The sequence below is a fragment of the Sinocyclocheilus anshuiensis genome, unplaced genomic scaffold, assembly GCF_001515605.1.
Source record: "Sinocyclocheilus anshuiensis isolate Anshui unplaced genomic scaffold, SAMN03320099.WGS_v1.1 scaffold577, whole genome shotgun sequence".
In the NCBI taxonomy this organism is placed as follows: domain Eukaryota; kingdom Metazoa; phylum Chordata; class Actinopteri; order Cypriniformes; family Cyprinidae; genus Sinocyclocheilus; species Sinocyclocheilus anshuiensis.
In genome coordinates, this window is record NW_015539872.1 from 446,869 (window position 1) to 468,373 (window position 21,505).

General features: G+C 35.8%; 1 protein-coding gene across 2 annotated transcripts in view; it reads left to right on the top strand.

Annotated features, from left to right (window-relative positions):
* LOC107685241 (EGF-like repeat and discoidin I-like domain-containing protein 3) overlaps positions 1 to 17,134 on the top strand; it is a 201,740-nt gene extending 184,606 nt beyond the window's left edge. For both annotated transcript variants that reach the window (XM_016481755.1, XM_016481757.1), the window contains 2 exons: positions 3,346 to 3,501; positions 16,119 to 17,134. In XM_016481755.1, coding sequence (XP_016337241.1) covers positions 3,346 to 3,501; positions 16,119 to 16,268 — 306 coding nt within the window. In that variant the 3' untranslated portion in view covers positions 16,269 to 17,134. The remainder of the gene's footprint in view (positions 1 to 3,345; positions 3,502 to 16,118) is intronic.
* Positions 17,135 to 21,505: the final 4,371 nt, after the last annotated feature.

A 21,505-nucleotide genomic window follows, 5' to 3' on the forward strand; every position in this document is an offset into this window, starting at 1 on the left:
ATTTACTGACATTGAAGATAAAACGTTTCCTCAGGTTATACGTAACTGCAATTACTGCCTCAACTTCAAGGTCTTCCTTTGTTCAGACGGTCTGGCTTGATTCATTGGTCTGAGTGAGATTAGCTTTGGGTTCAAGCTTCTGTGTGAAATCAAGGACATGCAGGTAGGTCAAGCACTTCCATTCATTCCAGCCCACTCACTCTCCATCCTGTTATCATTGCAATTACCTTGGAAATGTCACATATGTTGTAATATGCAAACGTAAGTAACAGTTTTATGAGTCTAGATGAAATTATCTCATTTCATTACCACATTTAGGGAACAAGGTATGAGTCTATACTTAAAAGCAGGTCTTATCCCCATAGATATGTGTGTTGACTGAGTGTAATTAAAGAAAATTTGAGTGAAGGTTTATTGTTGTTTCTGTTATAGAGTAATAAAATAAATAGTTTCTCAAGTGACCTTGGTGGAGAAGCTTAGCATGAGCCATGCAACAGTAAACGCAACAATAAGGCAATGTTGTAGAGTAGTAGATAAAATAACCACAACCTATATAAAGAGATGGGCAATGTAGACTGCCAGTGTAAATAATATATACATTCAACAAATATAAAACACACCATAGTGCTTTATTGTTGCACTGTTGAAAGGAGCATTTATTCTATTGAGAAAACAAGTTATTCCACAGTCTTTGCAGCAGCACACAGACCCCTAAGCTTGGAGGGAGGTTCCTTCTAATGTTTTTACTTCTTCTATCATGCCATCTTATGGAGATTTTCCATTTCATTAAAGCTTTGCCTTGCTTGTTCTGGTTTGTAAGGCAATTCCATGTAAAAACAATTTAGTGCAATATGTATGTTGAAAAATGCTATAAATGGAGTCGGTCAGTGTTTATGTGACCTTAATGTGCGGTCACATTTACCATTGTTTTGCAAATTTTCATGGCGGAATTTCACATGAGGGCTAATGATTTTCCCATGCTGATTTTGCAACGGTTCAAGCTCACACATGGATTCATCGTGTTGATGAAAAGAAATCTGCTTGGTTTAAAAGTTTTTTTTTTGTGTTAGCAGTGCTTCATACATTGCTACACTATTGACATCAGTGAACCACAACTTTATGGCTTTTGAGCGTTTGGTGTATTTGTTCTAGCAATGAAGCTCTTAAGTGCAATGGGTCTATATGAATGATTTTGTTTCTTAACCAACACGATCTAAACTTCTCCTTGTACAAATGAGCTGCCTTCTCCTTTTGTTTTGTGGTGTGGTTCAAACCATTCGTGACCACAATTCAATAATAATGACCTAAAACATCCAACTTTATTTAGACTGCTGCAGCCCTGTATAAAGATAACCTTACAAGTATATAACAAGGAGGTATTTATATACCATCAGCCAAAAATGGAATCTGGAATTGCAAATAAAGAGTTACACGTACATATTTAGGTTGCCTTTTAGACCAAATTACATAAAACACAAATCAAGTGTCAGTTCTGGCAGGTCACGTCAATAAAGCTTGCATCAGTTGAATCTCAGCTGATCCACATCTAACTATAGGAATATGACGCCTATTACTACTTCTTTTGTAAGGTCCATTCAGTATTATTCAGCAGCTTATCGCTTTGCTCAGAAGCTAATTACCCTCCTCCATCCCCAGCTCCTCCTTTCGGCCACATTCAGGACTTAGCATTCGATATTCCTCATTTAGTCAGACTCTTTTATCCTGAATTATGTTGTTACATTAAATTGACATTAAGATAATTAATGATATCTGCTACATTTATGTTGGTTCTGTTCTGTTTACCCTAAGGGGATCATCTCTGCTCTCCCTGCTCTTATCCATTCTAGGCTGCATGGATGGGCGGGGAGCTATTGCCCAGAACAGAACCATATGGCCAATCCAAACTGTATGCTAATTGTCAATCATATTTGATGATAGTGGTCCTGACAGAACTAAATAAAAGTTTTTTTTTTCTTTTTGGTCCCACTTTATATTAAATGGACCTAATACCTGTGTACTTACATAGTAACTAGATGTGTACATAGTATGTAACCACAGTGTAAGTACACATTGGTACATAGTATCTACAGCTGTAATGTTTGTGTAACTACACGTATGTAACAACCCACTGAATGGTATGTGTAAATACAAATGTGTAACAGGACATTGGTAACAACACTTTTTGGTAATGAAAATACAAATGTGTAACAGGACTAACAGCACTTTTTGGTAAAGAAAGTGTTACACGTTATATTAAGTAAACAATTCCTATGGATTTACCATGTAATTACGCTGATGTTACACAGCAGCAGCCAGTAAGTAAGGCTTTACATATAAATTGTGGTTGGTGTCCAGAATGTTACACTTTATATTAAGTGGACAGTTCCTGAGGAGTTACCATGTAAGTACACTGGTATTACAGTGGTGCACCAACTCCACCAACTTGAGATCCAACTCCTCCCACTTTACATATCCCTAAACCTACCCATTTCCACCCCCTGGATCCCATTTCCACCCCTAAACCTACCCATATCCACCCCCTGGATCAAATTGTTCCAATTACTCTTATACATATTGTTGTTACAAAATGAAGTTATATATGTCCTGTTACACATTTGTACTTGCACAAACCATTCGGAGGGTTGTTACATGTGTGTAGTTACAGAAATATTACAGCTCTAGATACTATACCAATACTTTACTTACACTGTAGTGTAATGTACTTACACTGTGGTTACATACTACGTACACATCTAGTTACTATTTAAGTACACAGGTATTAGGGCTACTTAATATAAAGTGGGACCCATTTTTTTAGTACAAATAAGTTTTGGCAGGGATGGGCACATTCTAGAAGTTTCCAGGGGTGGACTTAGCCATTAGGCAAAGGTCGGCGACCACCTTGGGCCCCCAAAAGCCAAGGGCCCCTAAAATGCTTTTCATATACGAGATGCGCATTAAGAGCGGACACGGTGTTTACGGTGTTTATTACCAAGACAGCCGTCCGCGTGTCCATGTTGAACATGCTTCTTGTGTATCCTGCTTGTAGCAAACAAAAATCTTTGAAGGGAACTGATTGTCTTCAGAAACGTTTTGGTGGCATTTTCATTTTATTTGATAATCACTGTTCTGCTGAGCTGAAATAAAAGGCTACTTTTTACTGCCCACTTTGCTGTGAATAATTAATGATACCCTCCAAACAAATTTACCGTATCTTAAGAAGTTATTGCCGAAGATAAGAGTGGAAGATTCAGGCTATTTGGGAAGTCAAGTAATCACTAAAATCTCTTTCTGATAGAATAGCTTTCTCATTCTTTTTCTCTCACTCTTTCTCTCTGTTTTCAGGTTGACATGCTTCGGCCAACAAAAATCACAGGCGTTATTACCCAGGGGGCTAAAGACTTTGGACACGTTCAGTTTGTCGGCTCCTACAAGCTGGCTTACAGCAATAATGGCGAGAGATGGTTTATATATCAAGACGAAAAACAGAAGAAAGACCGGGTAAGATTCTTTCTCGCACACTGCCACATGTCAAAAACTCATATTATTGCAAGACCAAAAGAACTTTTATCGTTTGACCAAAGGTGCTTTTATCTCAAGGTTGATCTGAATCACCTTGATTTAAATAGTTTTTTTTACAAAAATGTTGTGTTTAACTGACTTTGCATTGTTTTTTGCTAAACCTAAACACTTGATTTCATAAGCCTGGATTCCATGGACATGTTTACATCCCAAAGTCAATGAAAGAAGCACATCCTTGTCTGCTATCAGGGCTGTATATTCTCCTCCATCTCGTCCTGTCAGCACTGTCCCAAGGCATCTGGGCAGACTCTGTTTCTCTCTCTATAGCCTGCCTACACCCAGATAACGGTCCAATCTGTCCGGCCTCAGTGAAGAGTGTGTTTGTTCACAACCCTCTAGTGGGTTACAAACGTCCAGTCCATTGGCCTGAGCTTGTCTTCTGAGACTCCTGACATTATTCTGAACCTAGCAGTGAAGCAGTTTATTTGTATATGTATACATTTTGAAGACATTGCCGAATATATCGTTTTTGAAAAAGAAAAGCTGTCAGGGTTGTTAAATGGAAAAGCTAAAAGATGGCTGAACCATGGCTTTTAGCAGTAGACATATGTCTGTTTGTGACCTTAATATTTGTGATGTTTGTCACACAGCCCTGTGTCCCAGCTCTAATTTTAGTTCCTTTTTAGTACTGAGATAATCTTTGCATTTGGCTGCTGCTATGTGCCATGGTAAGGGAAGAGAGCTGGTGAGTATTAGCTGGCACAAGGTCAGCACCTTGGCAAGCCAAGCATAGCATGGATCTTCAGATAAAAATGTGAAAAGGCAGAGATGGCCTCCTACGATTGTAATGAGATTATTAAAACCTGATCTGCACCCCAGTGTTTCTCACTTCTTCAGTGATTTTGTTTTCTCAGTTTTCTCAAAGTTCTTAACTCCAATTATATCATATAAGGCTACATTTCACAAATCCTTTATTTAATCATACTTGCCAATAAGATGCAATATACTGTAATTTCTGGGTAGAGTTTAGAAATCACAATAGAATCCCATTTTAAAATCACACTTAATGTTGGAGCCAGTGGTTAGAATGAAATAATGATTCTCATGTTGAGGATGAAACAAGTTTGAGTATAGCCAGCAACATGACCTGATTCCATGTCCCTGTTGAAAAAAAACCCCAGCATATGCTGGTTAGATGTTTTGAAGCATGGCAGCTGGTTTAAGCTGGTCCTTAGTTGGTCATGAGCAGGTTTAAGCTGGTCCTGAGCTGGTTATAAGCTGGTTTAAGCTGGTCATGTGCTGGTCCTAAGCAACTAGCTCCTGCTCAGGACCAGCTGAGGACCATCTTAAACCAGCTGTAACTGTTTTCCTGTGATTTGCTTGCACCACACCTGTCGAGAAAAGAGACACAAATCAACAAGCTGTCATTGTCCACAAAAGAGTGACATTAATGCATTAACAACTAGTTGTTCAGCTTGGTTCTGTAAACACTAGGGTGATTTAATTAAAATTGATTTAGCTGTGGTTGTCACTCTCCAATATAACACACTCTGTATGTAAAGAATGGCATTAAGTGCTCAAAAGAGGATTGACAACCACATTTAGCTGTATTATGTGCCCATATGTGGTCCATGATCGCTTGTAGTGTGTTCCTCAAATCTTACTCTGCCTTTGGCCAAAACCTAAACACCCCTGAGTGTGCTCAGCCTCAAGAGACTCGCCAAATCATTTAAAACAATCATTTTGCCAACACACTCAATGCTTACTTACCCCATATTTTCCAAGCAACACCTTAAAAACAGATTTTACTGACTTTATTTTCTGACAGAAATCATCAGCTCATATGAAGCTGTTGGCAGTGAAGATGCTGTGATTGGCACAATCATACACACCCATCATTGATTATCCTCGGGTCAACATCAAGGGGTTAATTAGCCTGTGAATAGAACTATTCCCTCATAGGCAGTGGGGTCAATAGCACATTAGATGGCAGTAAATAAGATCACGTCCCAAGATTAGCTGCCAGTAGATACCCTTCCCCCTTCCAAGCATGTAGCCACATTCCCTTGCTGTGGACATGAAGAGGGAGGTGAAGTTCTGTGGTCCATGGTTTTGATTAGGTTGTATATTTTACTCTTGAACCTGAAGATGGTAGTTGATTAGCAGCAGTGCATAGGCTTAGAAGATTCATATCAGCATTTGAATGAAGAATTAAAAGAGATGTGATTGGATTACCATGATGGGTATGACCAGAAGGTAATATATCATTATAGAATCTCCTATTGTATAATCTGTATCGGTGTCAAATAATGACTTACAACCAGGAAAATCACAAGTTCCCTTGCGTCTTTGGGAGTAGGTGCCCTTGATGTTCTCATTGCAGAAATCAATACTGTGGAAACATTGCCCAATGGGTTAAATAGGAGGCACAGACCAGAACAGATTGGAGGGGAAAAGTAAAACTCTATTTCCAGCCACTGAGCAAGAAGTTTAAGCGAAGCTTAGTGACCCACAAAGGGCATAGTGGGTATTATTAAAGAGAGCACCTTCTAAATTTTAAAGGTGCTCCTCTGAAATGCTTCCATTAATATCTGTGAAGACACTTTTGACAAGATCGCCAACAGTTTTACTTGATTTTTTGGCATGTTTCCGTCACTCTTCTAGTTTTATCACGTGGACTTATCACTCCATAGTCAATACAGCTTTCAAGCTCTCTTATCTCACCCCCTCATATCCTAGTTGCTTTCAACTCAAGGAAGAAAATGCAATATCAGATTGTATCGTATCTCTTTTTTAACCTTTCAGATTTGGACCTGATCTAATGGTAGTCTTAAAGTGCTATTAATCTGGTTGTTGGCAATAGGGTTCTGAGGATGATGGGCCTTGAAGATGAAATTGAATACAATGCAACCTACTATTTACTGTCTTCAGTTGAGATGAGCTCTAGAGCAGTAGCAGAGTTTCCCTGTCTTACACAGAATAATTTTAGAATCACCGAGCAGCCTCTTGATGGGTGTGAGAAAAGGTGCCAGTTTGGTAATGGGTTATATTGTCATAGAACAAGTGAAGTGAACTGTGGGCTGTGGTTTAATGGCCAAATATGAATCTATAGGGTCTGCATTACTGTCCCTTTGCCCCGTTTATGGCCTCTTTACTGTATATTGACATAATAAAATTACTAGTGCTGTCAAAATTAACATGCATGGTTAATTAAATGTCTTTAACACTATTACCTTTTTTAACACTGTTAAGGCATTCTTTCGGTTTGGCATTTGGTGAATTTTAAATGATTTGATATCCTATATTCTATAGTCTTTCTATTTATTATTACAGTTGTTTTTATTCTTCTATATTTATTCTTTATTCTATATTTCTATAAAAACTGATCAGAACATCAACAGCTGATTGGAATTGCAGTGCAATTGTCTCACACATAGTACCATTTAAAAGTTTGGAGTCTTGGAGGTTTTTTTTAAGTTTCTTGTGCTCACCAAGGCTGCATTTATTTGATCAAAATGCATTACAAAAAAGCAACATCATTGTAAAATATCGTTAATGTTTTATATTTGATTATTTTAAAATATAATTTTTTCCTGTGAATTTTCAGCATCATTACTTCAATCTTTGGTGTCACATGATGCTTTAGAAATCATTCTAATATGGTGATTTTGTGCTCAAATATTTCGGTTTATTATCAATGTTGAAAACGGTTGTGCTGCTTAGTATTTTTGTTTAAAAATTCAGGCTTCTTTAATGAATAGAAAGTTCAATAGAATAGCATTTATTTGAAATAAAAATACACTTACCCCAAATTTATGAACAGTAGTGTGCTTAAGAATATGTGTAATGAATGTGTTAATAAGTATGAAAAAAGAAAATATTAATCATGAATAAATATTATAATCGATTGACAGCTCTATAAATTACACAACCATAATGTGAAATCTGCCACCTGAAACTTGCTTCAGCAAGGGGTAATGAGTAGCTTTGATAAGTTGACACGCATCTGAGTAATGACAGAAATTCGGATCAGGTCCTTATAGGATTGTTTTCCTGCTGAGTCACACCAGATCTTCTCTGTTTTATCAGCGCTCAGGGGAAATAGGACAACTGTACCCGTGGAGCCCTCACATCTGATCTATTGTTCGAGATTTTTTTGCTCTGCACAGCACAGCCTGTTCAGCTCCTCTGTTACTATATCGATGAGTTAAAGAAAGGAAGGAGACTGACTTAAGAAGGAGAAAATGAAAAGGAATGGTGTATTAAAAGCGACTGTGTCCTCATTTGGTCCCTGTCAGGGTGTGGGATGTCAGCCCCCTGGGTAAATCATGCGGCCTGCCACTTCTTAAACACTTACTTTTATAGACAGTCCAGACAGTGTCAGGAAAGGGCGAGAGCTCACGCAATATCTCCATCATTAGTTAATAACATTAAATTGAGCGAGCTAGTGCACTACAGATGAGGCCGGAACAGTGCATATTATGAATTTGGCTCAGATGAGCAAATGAGAGAGATAATGCCAGCTGGTGCAAGATAAAGCAATATTATACCCTTAGAAAGATATAAAAGTTGTTGTTGTATTTAATAGGTGCTCAGTTTCATAGAGCGTGTTTTTGGCCATGATTTTAAACTCTGTTTCTGTCCTTGTGCAGGCACTTGAGATGAGAGAAATGTTGATTATATATAAACTTTGACTAAAGAAAGAAAATAGTTCAGTTTCATTGTTTTACCAAATATTTGTTTGTGTTTGGGCTCTGTATTTATATTACGTGTTGTATCATGACATGCTAACGCTACAGTAGGTTCTGTTGAAATCAGTTGAAAGTCTCAGTTGCTATTACTGTGATGAAGATGAGGTTGGCATGACAGTTATGCTGCCTTAGAAGGCAGGAGTCTATGTAGGCAGTGAGGCAGGTTTTGAAAAGGGCAAATTATGTGACACCAGTGAGCGTAAAATTCTGTGTTATATCAAAGCAAATCACGTTTCAGAAATGTTGAGCCTTGTACACAATCATTGCTCTGTCCCGCCACATAAAGTCAAGGGAATTCCCAACTCAGACACACACACACAGCTAAATCTTCCCTCAGCTCATATAAAAATCTTATAATATTGTGAGTTTTTGTTGTTGTTGTTGTTTTGTTGTTAATCACACTATGATAACATGGAGATATTTTACCTAGAAATTATATTGGGGGAGGGGGGATTAAATAACCAGTGAATTAAATGGTTAGTTCACCCAAAAATGAAAATAATGTCATTAATTACTCACACTTGTGTTGTTCCAAACCCGTAAGACCTTCGTTCATCTTCGGAACACAATTTAAGATATTTGTGATGAAATCCGGCGCCGCCATACGCTCGCGTCATAATACTGTCGTGAACGCGCATCCAGAAGTGACGCAGTAGAGACAAAAATGTGGAATAAAGTCGTTTTTTTTTTCTTTGCGCAAAAAAGTATTCTCGTAGCTTCGTAACTTTACAGTTGAACCACTGATGTCACACGGACTACTTTGTCGATTATCTTGGTACTTTTCTGGACCTTGAACGTGGTAGTTACCTTGCTGTCTATGGGAGGGTCAGAGAGCCCTCAGATTTCATCACAAATATCTTAAATTGTGTTCCGAAGATGAACGAAGGTCTTACGGGTTTCGAACAACACGAAGGTGAGTAATTAATGACAGAATTTTCATTTTTAGGTGAACTAACCCTTTAAATACTTCACAGATTATTTTCAAGGGTGTATAATACTAGAGTAATTTTTATGATTATTATTTTGGAGGATATGTATTTTCCTCAAGTGCTATTTGAACTGACTACTTGTACTTTTAATGATTACATTTCTGAAGGGAAAAAAATTAGTATTACTTTTTACTCTTTTGTATTACTTTTTACACTTTTGCGTTTCATTTTCTTCCATTTTGCACACATTAAATGTGCTAAAGGGAAGCAGAAATGTGAGATCTGGAAATGGAAAGCAGCCCAAGATTGCTAGATCTCAAGGACCTGTTTGAATAGAGATCATTTCAGAAAGGTAGAAAGGTGCTTGGGTGTTTAATGATTTAGTTGTTAGCTGTCTATGTAATATATTGGCTGAATGCAAAAGATCATGCTGTCTTTCTATCTATCTATCTATCTATCATCTATCTATCTATCTATCTATCTATCTATCTATCTATCTATCTATCATCTCAGTGTCTGTTGATCTGTCAATCAGATTTGGAATCAGTTCATGCTCAGATGTAATATGCAGATCTCTCTACAGACAACCTTGTTTTGCCATGCTGCAAAAGAACTAGAGATTGCCTTTCCACTTTGAGCATCACTCGAGGGATTACACTGATTCAGCTCCATATGAAAAACCCACTTCAAAGGACGTGTTTATGAATTGAGCAGTCTTGCAGCTTGAAGAGGCTATGAAGTGATAAAGTGCCCTCCCCTTGTGATCGAACTCCAAAAGCCCTCACCTCTAAATAGAATATCTGCTATACCTGATGCACCAACTTAGATAATCCTCCATTTGTTCCTGCATGCCGTAGCACTCATTCAGTGCTCTAAAGACAACTTTCCGTTCCACGGCTTTGCGGTGATGAGCGGAGCAGTGCAGGGATTAGATTAAGCAGTAAACACCAGGCGCAGATTTATGGGATGTCTTAGAGATGGATTTGTTTTCTTTGCAGCTTTTATGCATAATCGTTCCAAATGTTCTTGGGTGCGCAGGGAGAGAAGGTAATTGAGAGTGACTTGTTTCCATAATTTCTTCAGAGGGTACATCAAAAGAGTGAGATGTCTCATTTGGTTACGGTCACAGAAAGCAAAAGCGTTCACTGGAGTTTTAGTGTTCACTGTTGCGTGAAAGACTGAAATGGATAAGTACCATAAAAGAGATGTGCACTACATTACACCTCTGTGAGTCTGTTTTTATTTAGCAGCTTTTACAAGTAGAATAGCAACAATGTCTGTTGTTCAAGTAATTAAACTTACCCGGTGAATCGTGTTCATTTTAATTTTAGAGAACTTCAGCTCAAACTGTCATAATTAAATGTTTTTTTTTTTAAATCATAATGTGATTCTAGATTTTCAATAAGCTATTACACTTGGATGTCCATTATAATACAGATCAAAAGATACTACTTCCCTTTAATCACGACTTCACAAAAGATGGTACAACTTAACATTACAGTGTCCTGGAGTCAGTTTACATTTATCTTTATATGTAACAGCTTATACATCATTATTATTATTATTATTATTATTATTTATATGAATGTGTAATATTTGTATCGTGGACACTGTATTGTGACTTCTTACCAATCAGTTTAAGAGTTAAGTTCAGTCCTTACAGCTTAGGGGTGTAATGGTACACATATTCATACCAAAAATGTTCTGTACAGGTCTTTTGGTTTCACACATATGTGTACCAAATGAACACAGCATTGTTTTAACCACTGCACTTGTGTGTCAGATACGTGTGCTGCATAATGCATTTGAAACCTGTTTTCCTCAGTGCATAACTTATATTTTATGGTTAAATCCTTATCTTTAAATGTTAGAAAGTCATGTCTGTATTTCCATTTTGCATTAAGAATCATCCTGACAGCAAGCAAGTTAAACTTAAAGAATGAGTGCTGGAGCGCATGCATGCATGTCTAATAGATGGAGCGCAATAAAACGGGAGCACAATAATTCTGACTTAAATACCAATTTTGCTAAAATAGTTTGCATTCAAAAGTAGAAGCATTTAAAATAATTTCCCCATTTCCAAAGACAGAAAGAAAGAAAATGAAAATAATTAACATTTTTTTCTCCCACTGTACCAAAAACATACCGAAACTATTTGTGTAACTTCTCAAGATATTTATAATTTAAAGTTGTTAAATAGCAGTCAAGTTATCCATCAGATGATACCATTTATTTTTATAAACACAAATAATGAGGATCTAAAACAGGGTGACTTCTCATAGTGACTTCTGTACAAGGCCTCAAATTAATTGGTGAATAGAAACAGCTCTGATGGACTGGTTGTGAACCATTTGATTTATATTTGCATATTAACTCTCTCACAAAAAAAGACTGAAAAATACCCTCATGCTACTAAAAAATTGTACTGGCTGCACATACACTCATGTTTGATTTTGCATGTACAGTACTGTAATTGGCCATACTGGAATCACACAGGTGCCTGAGGTGTCTTCAGGGTTATAGAATGTTAATGAAAGACATAAGAGCAGCCTAATAAATCTCTATTTCCCATCGTACTGTCTATGGACAATCACAGCCGAAGTACGCAGACTTTATCATTATTAAAGCCATGGTGGGAAATACTTGACATTGAAAGACTTTCCTGTGCACATAGATTCCCTGCAAACACGCAGGCCATCAGATGAGAAGTTCAGTGAATGAGTTCATGTTTTGAGCTGCCCTTTTGACTAATCAATTTTTTATGACATTTCCCCCCTCTCTGCCTCGAAGTACATTGGAGAGAGTCGAGTTGCAAAACACAAAATTGGTTCCATGGTGCAGAAGGGAACACTGATTCAGTGTGGAAGGAGAGAGAGAGGGAGGGAATATGTCACACATTTATGTAATGCTTGTGACACCAGCAATTAGACACACAGGATCTCTGTACTCTTATTGTTTACTCTCTGCTGATGAATATGTGCTGTCAGAGCTCGGGGAGCTCAGCAAAATTTGTCTTTGAAGCCCACTTGAAGACTTAGTTCCCAGCCAACCTCTTTGTTGCTTGCTGAATTTTCCCCATCTCTGAACTCTTTACACCGAGCATACTCGAGCTCTGTTTGCCGTCAGCATCAGCGCACTCAAGGGTTATTCATAAATCATGAACTGTACTTCCTTTCTCTGACTCTGTATTGTAAATGCTCACTATTTGATTGATAGGTCAGTGTGTTTGTATACATCTGCTGCAGGAAATACAAAGTCAAGCTGATTTCATCAAGAGCAAATGAAATAACTGACTGAGTGTTTACAGTGAATTAGTTAATATTTCTTTTAAACTTAAATTAGCAGCCTGTGAGCCGAAATGAAAACTTTCAGTAGCTCCAATTTGGTTGCCAGTGAGTGTTCACAATTACATCCTAAGTAAAAAAATATAAAACAGATTAAGACAAAATTGTGGATCGGATGTGGTCAGTACACAATACCGAAGCCTATTTCTCCAAGATTTCTTTATATAGAGTAAAAACAGTAATATTGTGAAATATTCTTACAATTTAAAAGAACTGTTTTCTAGTTTGAATATATTTTAAAAAGTAATGTATTCCTGTGATGCAGAGCTAAATGTTCAGCAGCCATTTCTCTAGTCTTCAGTGTCACATGATCTTTCAAAAATCATTCCAATATGCTGATTTGCTGCACAAGAGTCATTTGTTATTAGCAATATTGAAAACAGTCATGCTGCTTAATTGTTCTGTTTCTTTAACTGTTACTTTTGATCAATTTAAAGTGTCCTTGCTGAATAAAAGTATTTATTTCTTTAAAAAAAGGGGGAAAAATCATATACTGACCAGTGATGTATGCAATGTACATGTAGTGTTAAAGAGTTCTTCTAGTTCATTTGTAACTCCACCCGCTACTATATGTGATGTACAGTATACACCATATACAACACGTACAGTTAGCTTAGGTCACACTTTATTTTAAAGTCCAATTCTCACTAAACCAGAGCTTTTTGGTGCATGTTTTTTCTAAGTTTTGTAAATGAACTCTGAAATTAATTAATAACAGCAAGGACATACCTGCTATGAATTACACAGAACTCTATAGATGTATATATAGATATAATATGCTGGATTTACCAACCCGGTACAAATATATCTTTAAGGGGTTATTCTAAAGAGAGTAATTCTTTAGAATAATTTTATTCTTTCAGGTAAAATAAATATAAAGGAGGAGATGGCTATAACCAGATTACCAACACATAAATATTGAACATTAACTGTCATTATACATTACAAACATAAAGACTGGGGGCAAATAAGTTGTCACTGGAGGTGATCTTCAAAAGTCTGAGACCACACTGAAAATCTGGGATTGTTAAAACTAAACTCTTTCTAATGTAAGCAATCAAATAAGCACACTATTCAAAAGTTTTAGCTTGGTAAGGTTTAAGATGTTTGCTAAGATGTTCAATTCCTTTCTTTATTAAAAATATATATATTTCATCTTTATTTAAGATGCTCTTTGGATCATTCTCAAATCATCAGGTTTTACACAAACCGTTGTAGTTCATGCAGCTCAAATGCTAGAAATTACAATTTCTATTTTTATTTTTTTTTTTCAAATTGCTTTTCTTTTTTTCTTTTCTATTTTCTGAAATTATATATATATTGACTACATAGTTTATATTTTCTCTACTAGTAGTCTCAGATTTATGGACAACACAATATTTCAATCAATTTAGTTTCACTACTATAAAAATAATGGTCACACTTTATTTTAAGGTTCAAATCTCACCATTACAAACCATTAACTACGACTTTTACCTCAATAAACTCCAAATTTGTTGCTTATTAATAGTTTGTAAGGTAGTTGTTAAGTTTAGGTATTGGGTAGGATTAGGGATGTACAACCTCTTTGTTGCTTGCTGAATTTTCCCCATCTCTGAACTCTTTACACCGAGCATACTCGAGCTCTGTTTGCCGTCAGCATCAGCGCACTCAAGGGTTATTCATAAATCATGAACTGTACTTCCTTTCTCTGACTCTGTATTGTAAATGCTCACTATTTGATTGATAGGTCAGTGTGTTTGTATACATCTGCTGCAGGAAATACAAAGTCAAGCTGATTTCATCAAGAGCAAATGAAATAACTGACTGAGTGTTTACAGTGAATTAGTTAATATTTCTTTTAAACTTAAATTAGCAGCCTGTGAGCCGAAATGAAAACTTTCAGTAGCTCCAATTTGGTTGCCAGTGAGTGTTCACAATTACATCCTAAGTAAAAAAATATAAAACAGATTAAGACAAAATTGTGGATCGGATGTGGTCAGTACACAATACCGAAGCCTATTTCTCCAAGATTTCTTTATATAGAGTAAAAACAGTAATATTGTGAAATATTCTTACAATTTAAAAGAACTGTTTTCTAGTTTGAATATATTTTAAAAAGTAATGTATTCCTGTGATGCAGAGCTAAATGTTCAGCAGCCATTTCTCTAGTCTTCAGTGTCACATGATCTTTCAAAAATCATTCCAATATGCTGATTTGCTGCACAAGAGTCATTTGTTATTAGCAATATTGAAAACAGTCATGCTGCTTAATTGTTCTGTTTCTTTAACTGTTACTTTTGATCAATTTAAAGTGTCCTTGCTGAATAAAAGTATTTATTTCTTTAAAAAAAGGGGGAAAAATCATATACTGACCAGTGATGTATGCAATGTACATGTAGTGTTAAAGAGTTCTTCTAGTTCATTTGTAACTCCACCCGCTACTATATGTGATGTACAGTATACACCATATACAACACGTACAGTTAGCTTAGGTCACACTTTATTTTAAAGTCCAATTCTCACTAAACCAGAGCTTTTTGGTGCATGTTTTTTCTAAGTTTTGTAAATGAACTCTGAAATTAATTAATAACAGCAAGGACATACCTGCTATGAATTACACAGAACTCTATAGATGTATATATAGATATAATATGCTGGATTTACCAACCCGGTACAAATATATCTTTAAGGGGTTATTCTAAAGAGAGTAATTCTTTAGAATAATTTTATTCTTTCAGGTAAAATAAATATAAAGGAGGAGATGGCTATAACCAGATTACCAACACATAAATATTGAACATTAACTGTCATTATACATTACAAACATAAAGACTGGGGGCAAATAAGTTGTCACTGGAGGTGATCTTCAAAAGTCTGAGACCACACTGAAAATCTGGGATTGTTAAAACTAAACTCTTTCTAATGTAAGCAATCAAATAAGCACACTATTCAAAAGTTTTAGCTTGGTAAGGTTTAAGATGTTTGCTAAGATGTTCAATTCCTTTCTTTATTAAAAATATATATATTTCATCTTTATTTAAGATGCTCTTTGGATCATTCTCAAATCATCAGGTTTTACACAAACCGTTGTAGTTCATGCAGCTCAAATGCTAGAAATTACAATTTCTATTTTTATTTTTTTTTTTCAAATTGCTTTTCTTTTTTTCTTTTCTATTTTCTGAAATTATATATATATTGACTACATAGTTTATATTTTCTCTACTAGTAGTCTCAGATTTATGGACAACACAATATTTCAATCAATTTAGTTTCACTACTATAAAAATAATGGTCACACTTTATTTTAAGGTTCAAATCTCACCATTACAAACCATTAACTACGACTTTTACCTCAATAAACTCCTAATTTGCTGCTTATTACTAGTTAGTAAGGTAGTTGTTGAGTTTAGTTATTGAGTAGGATTAGGGATGTAGAATATGGTCATGCAGAATATATGTAAATATTATATAGTAGCTTTTTGTTATCAAATATTCCAATTTATGTTTTCCATTTGGTTAAATAGGTCTGCTATTTTTGATTCAAATGAATAATTGTATGATTTGGGAATCTTTCATTTTCTTTCCAACAGGTCTTTCAAGGAAATTTTGATAATGACACCCACAGAAAGAATGTGATCGATCCTCCCATCTATGCCAGATTCATCCGAATTCTTCCATGGTCGTGGTACGGAAGAATCACTTTGCGCGCAGAGTTACTGGGATGCACAGAGGAAGAGTGAAGACCCCTATTCATTTTCCCTTTGCAACACTTTTGTCCATATTCAATATAAACTGTGCTTGTAAACCATGCAAAATTAAAATTGGTTTCATCTCATCTGAATTTTCCATTTTTGTAACATTATGATTCGCTTTATGTTTTATTCCTAAAGAGGTTGAGTTTAGTTATCACTCATGCCCTGCTTTTTTGTCCTTTTATGGTCTGTGCCACTTATTGAAATCCTTTTTTTTTCTTTTAAGCCAATTAGAGGGTGGGGTTATTTCACTGTGGTTTTCGCAGTGGAACAAAAGCCACTGTACAGTGCCACTTTAAACCAGAACAAAAAAATGACATGCAATGCTTTTTGGGCCATAATCAAACACATAACAGAAAAGACTAACATTAATATGTAAAATATCTTTCTACTTTCATTTTAACAGCAGGCTTGACTGAAGTTATACCACAACTGACACTGACGTTGTTGTGTGGACAAAAAATATGATGGTATTGTATTATATGTAAAACGCAAAATAACTGCATGATGCAAAAATGAATAGAAGTATAAGAAAACAAGATGTATACGTTCAAATTAAAGCATTTCGTAGATCATTTTTATCGATCATTTCAAATTTTTATTATCTGTTTTCCTATACTTTTCTAAAGACAGTTACATGCCCCATAACGTGATGACATTCCATAATAAAAGCAACACTATAGAACTGGAAGCACCTACAAATCTTAACTAATTTCACACACATAGACAACTGTTCAAAAGTTAGGTAAAGGTACATTCACCTACAGGTTGTTACGTAGGCAGTCTGTAACAACGACAGAGACATTTTTAAGAAAATAATGTCCTTGGAAATTAATTCTTTAGAAGTTTTTTTTTATGTAGCCTATACAATATTGTTTAAAGCAGCACTATGTAACTTTTTCTGTGTTCAAAATTTGCAAAATGTATATAATGAGCGAGTACATCATGAATTCATCTTCCAAACCGCGTTTTTATCCTATTCCGAATCACTACGGTACACTTATAATAAGTAGTTATATTTGGACTATTGTAGCCTGGTCGGGTCGGCACCGCTGTGGAGTAACACATACCTGCGTGAATCACCATAGACATAAACTTAGGCTGCGTTTACACTGGCACAAAAAAAATCCGATCTTTCGCTCACATCTGACACAGATCGGAATTTGTTGCACAAGTGTAAACACAAAAACCCGCACGAGATCCGATTTTTTTGCATCCGATCTGAGCCACTTCCAAATGTGGATTTTAATCGGATACACATCTGATATCTGGACATCCGACCTATGTCTAAACGCACATATCCGATTCTCCACAGAACTCCCAATGCGAGGGCGACACGTTTGCTCATAAAGATTTGTAATGGCGTTTTAATGCCGGCGTGCTGTATGCGCTCGCATTTTATTAAGATGGAAACTTTTTATAGGTAAGAACTTGCACATGCAGGAGCTGGTTTTCAACCACCGCCCCGTGAATTTTGAAAATCCAACAGCTAAAAAGCTACATATATTTCTCAGCAATGAGGTGATAACTTAGCAGTTTTTTGTAATTAAACCGACAAGCTTGTTTGCAATGCTTCACAATCGCTCACTCGCACGTGGGTGCATGCGTTCCTTCGTTCGTTCGTTCTCTCTCTCTCTCTCCTTAATTACTTTGAATTCATTTCAATAAATATAATCTTTATTTCACTAAAGAATTCTACCTCTAACGAGCTGTAGATAAAATAGTCTAACAAATTAAAATTGACGTTATTTTCCGGTCTTTATCCGTTCAGTCAGATTTTGTGCTGCAAAACATCCATGACAGCCGTTGTCCATGTTGGCAAATAATAATGGCCATTCGACGTGAATTATATAAATAATTTTAATAGCACGGTCATTTAAAACCCGAGGGTCTACCATGTGCATAGTAAAGCGATCACTGCAGACAATCCTTTTGGGTGGGAATTAATGTAAACACAGATATCGGATACCAGTCGTGTCTAAAGTGAATGTAAACAGACGTGCCAAAAAATCGGATATGGTCAAAAGAGCGGATCTGTGCATTAAGACTTGCAGTGTAAACGTAGCCTTAGAGAAGTAGTTCCGGTTGGAATGTTCTTCCGCGGGATGTGTGCAGTTCTGTTTATTAACCGCTAGAGCGCCAAAAGTTACATAGTGCTGCTTTAACTTCCAGATGTCTCAGTTTTTCAGGCTGTTTACCTATTGATTAACTGTACTACTGTATTTTTTTTTCTTGATTGTAAAAACCTCAGGATATATGTAATCGTTTAGTACTTACAATTGTATGATTAAAAAAAACTTTGGTGGAATGCAAAGTCCCTTTGAAATCCCACATTTGTATGTGCTTGTTAGAAAATGTGAAGGAATATTAACATACGAAAAATGTATTGTATGGTGGGATTATTCTTTTTTTTCCCCCTTTGCATATAATGAAGACACCAATAAATAACAGCTTTCATGTATACAGATGTTAGGTAATCATCAAAATCAATTATTCATTTCAAAGGTGAGCACCATTGGGTTGTAAAATGAATCACTGCATCATTTTATTTGCTACTTTTCTGGAAATTTTCAGGGCTCATGACATACATGTAATATATATAAAAGAACACATGAGACGGGGGAGGGGGTTTAACACTATTTGTACAGTCTTGAACGTGACAAAAAAAAACATGAACATGAATTCAGCATATATCATACACCACAATCAGCATATACATCACGTACAGTACCATATTTTTTAACTACAATATAAATGTTGGCATCATGTTTCTATGTTTATCATGATTATCGACATATATTGAAATAATATCAGTAATTCTTGTCTAACATCTCCCTGTGCCTGTGAAATTCTTCTCTAACACTGTTCAAATGACTTGTGTGCACATTTAACAGTTTTGTACAGACCTTTTGAGGGTGACTGTGTATTAAGAAAAAAATCGAAATATGAGGTCCACAGGCACATTTAAAAAAAAATAATAATAATAATAATAGCAAAATATGTATATTGGTGGAACTGATAGTCCAGCATTTCCATTACATGTGCTGTGAATAGTGATCGTTTGAAAAAAAATGTATAGAGTTAAAGTCGAGCGACCCAGTGGGCCACATACTATTTTTGTTTTGCATTTATGCTGTCAGCTGTTTCAAAAAAAAGAAAGAAAAAAAAAGTCATGTTTCTTTTTTATTCATATTGTGTCAAGCAAGTGCTATATGGTAAAACATACCAATTATACTCTATTAGTCAAGGGAAGTGTACAAAGGAGGACAGCCATTGCTAACATATAGACAGCTCTTTTGTTTGACAAATAAAAATACATCTGTGAAAAATCTTTTGATTTCTGTCTATCGCTTTTTCACATGTTATGCTATCACTAATGTTTTGGAGAGAAAAAAAGAGCACTCTCCTGTTGCTGTTTGTTCCAGTACATGATTTGGTATGCAGCTTGTGTTTTTCACTTGCATTGATTGCTTTCCTCCTTCTTCCAAGCTATTCTTCGTTCAGGATCGCACAAGATACAGCCTATGAATGTGATGTCAGATCATATACTGCTTCTGGCACTTCATGTGAAGGGAAGGAGAGAAAAAAAAAAGAAGAATAAATCTTCAGGAGATGGCCAGATATGCCCAACTGTGATGTCTAGCAATGAATTTTTTAACCTCAGTGCCACAATACATTTTAAAGAATGAAATAGAGATGTTTTTTTTTTTAAAGAACTAGCTTGTTTCTGCCACAGGATAAAAAATAAAAATAAAAATTCTTGTTTACTTTTTTATTGATTTTTTTATCTCACAATTTTGACTTTTTCTTGCATTGCAAGATATAAACTCAGAATTGTTAGATATAAATACAAAATTGTGCGATGTAAACGCAGAATTGCGAGATATAAATGTACAACTGTGATACATAAACTCAGAATTGCAATAAAGTAAGTCAGAATTCTGGAGTTTACATCTTGCAATTCAGACTTTTTTCTCAGAATTGCGAGAAAAAAAGTCAGAATTATGAGATATCAGCTCAGAATTGCGATATGTAACCTCGGAATTGCGAGAAACAAAGTCTAGTTTGTCAGTTGCTTTATTCCATGATAGAAACACAGTGACAGGTTGTTGTTTTTTTCTTCAGGGAAAATTGCCAATCTGATATTATGAATCTTGTATTGCTAGTGCAATAGATTATGTAGATAAACAGAAAGCACATAGAGTCGTATGATCTTTTTGGCAGTGCCTCTAATAGACTTTATACAGCTGTCTTACATGCTTGAAACCCATGCAAGAAGAGATTTGTATAGGCGTTTTGAGACCTGCAGTCTAAAATCAGCTTTCTCAGTCAGCCCATTCCTGAGCACAATGGCGTGAGATGTTAGCATGAGGCTATTGTACATTTCTGATTGTGCTGTTGGATTATTAATGCACATTAGTTATTGCTAGGAAACCGTTCCTTTGCCAGCAGAAGGCATGAGGTGGGCATGGTGACATAATCAAAAAGCAGGAAAAGGGCAAAGGAGGGTATGTGATTAGCAAGCATGCTGGAATCTCTTCCATACTAAAGGTTTCCTGCTTCATTTTGATTTTCCCATCGCGAATTAGAATTGCTTTCAGATGTAACAGCTGATTGCTTCTGTCCGTGGCATCGTTCAGTGAAGACGATCAGTCTTAAGATTGATACACAGCTGTGTGCTACACATGCAGATCACATACATACTAACAGAAGATTAAAGTCTTCAATCAATAGGTCATAGGTCTTGGAGATCTCTGCATTCAGTAGTTTGGTTCTCATTTAAAAAAATCTTACACATTGAGAAGAGTGGAGAGTCATCTGATTGGTGTACACTCATGAAATGAAATCTGTACTCATAAAAAAATATATATGTAAGGTGTACAGGATAATTTTAATTATGTAATCCAAGCTGATCTCACAGTACTACTATTTTATGTAGTGGCAATTTTGTATGAATTTTTCATGTGATTCAAATCATACAAAAACTTATGTTTTTTTTAGAAAGTAAGCATTACGGTCCAAGTAGTTACGAATTGGTAAAAAAAAATAAAAAATGAGCATAAACATTAATACTGCATATACAAGATGGAAAGATAGTAGTAGTTTAAAAAAAAAAAAAAAACTTGGTTGCCTAAGCAGTAGAAAAGTGGGTAGATCTGGGTCCAGGTTATTTACATATACTTACCAACATTGTATCGGAAAATATGGACTCATTAAGAACCACA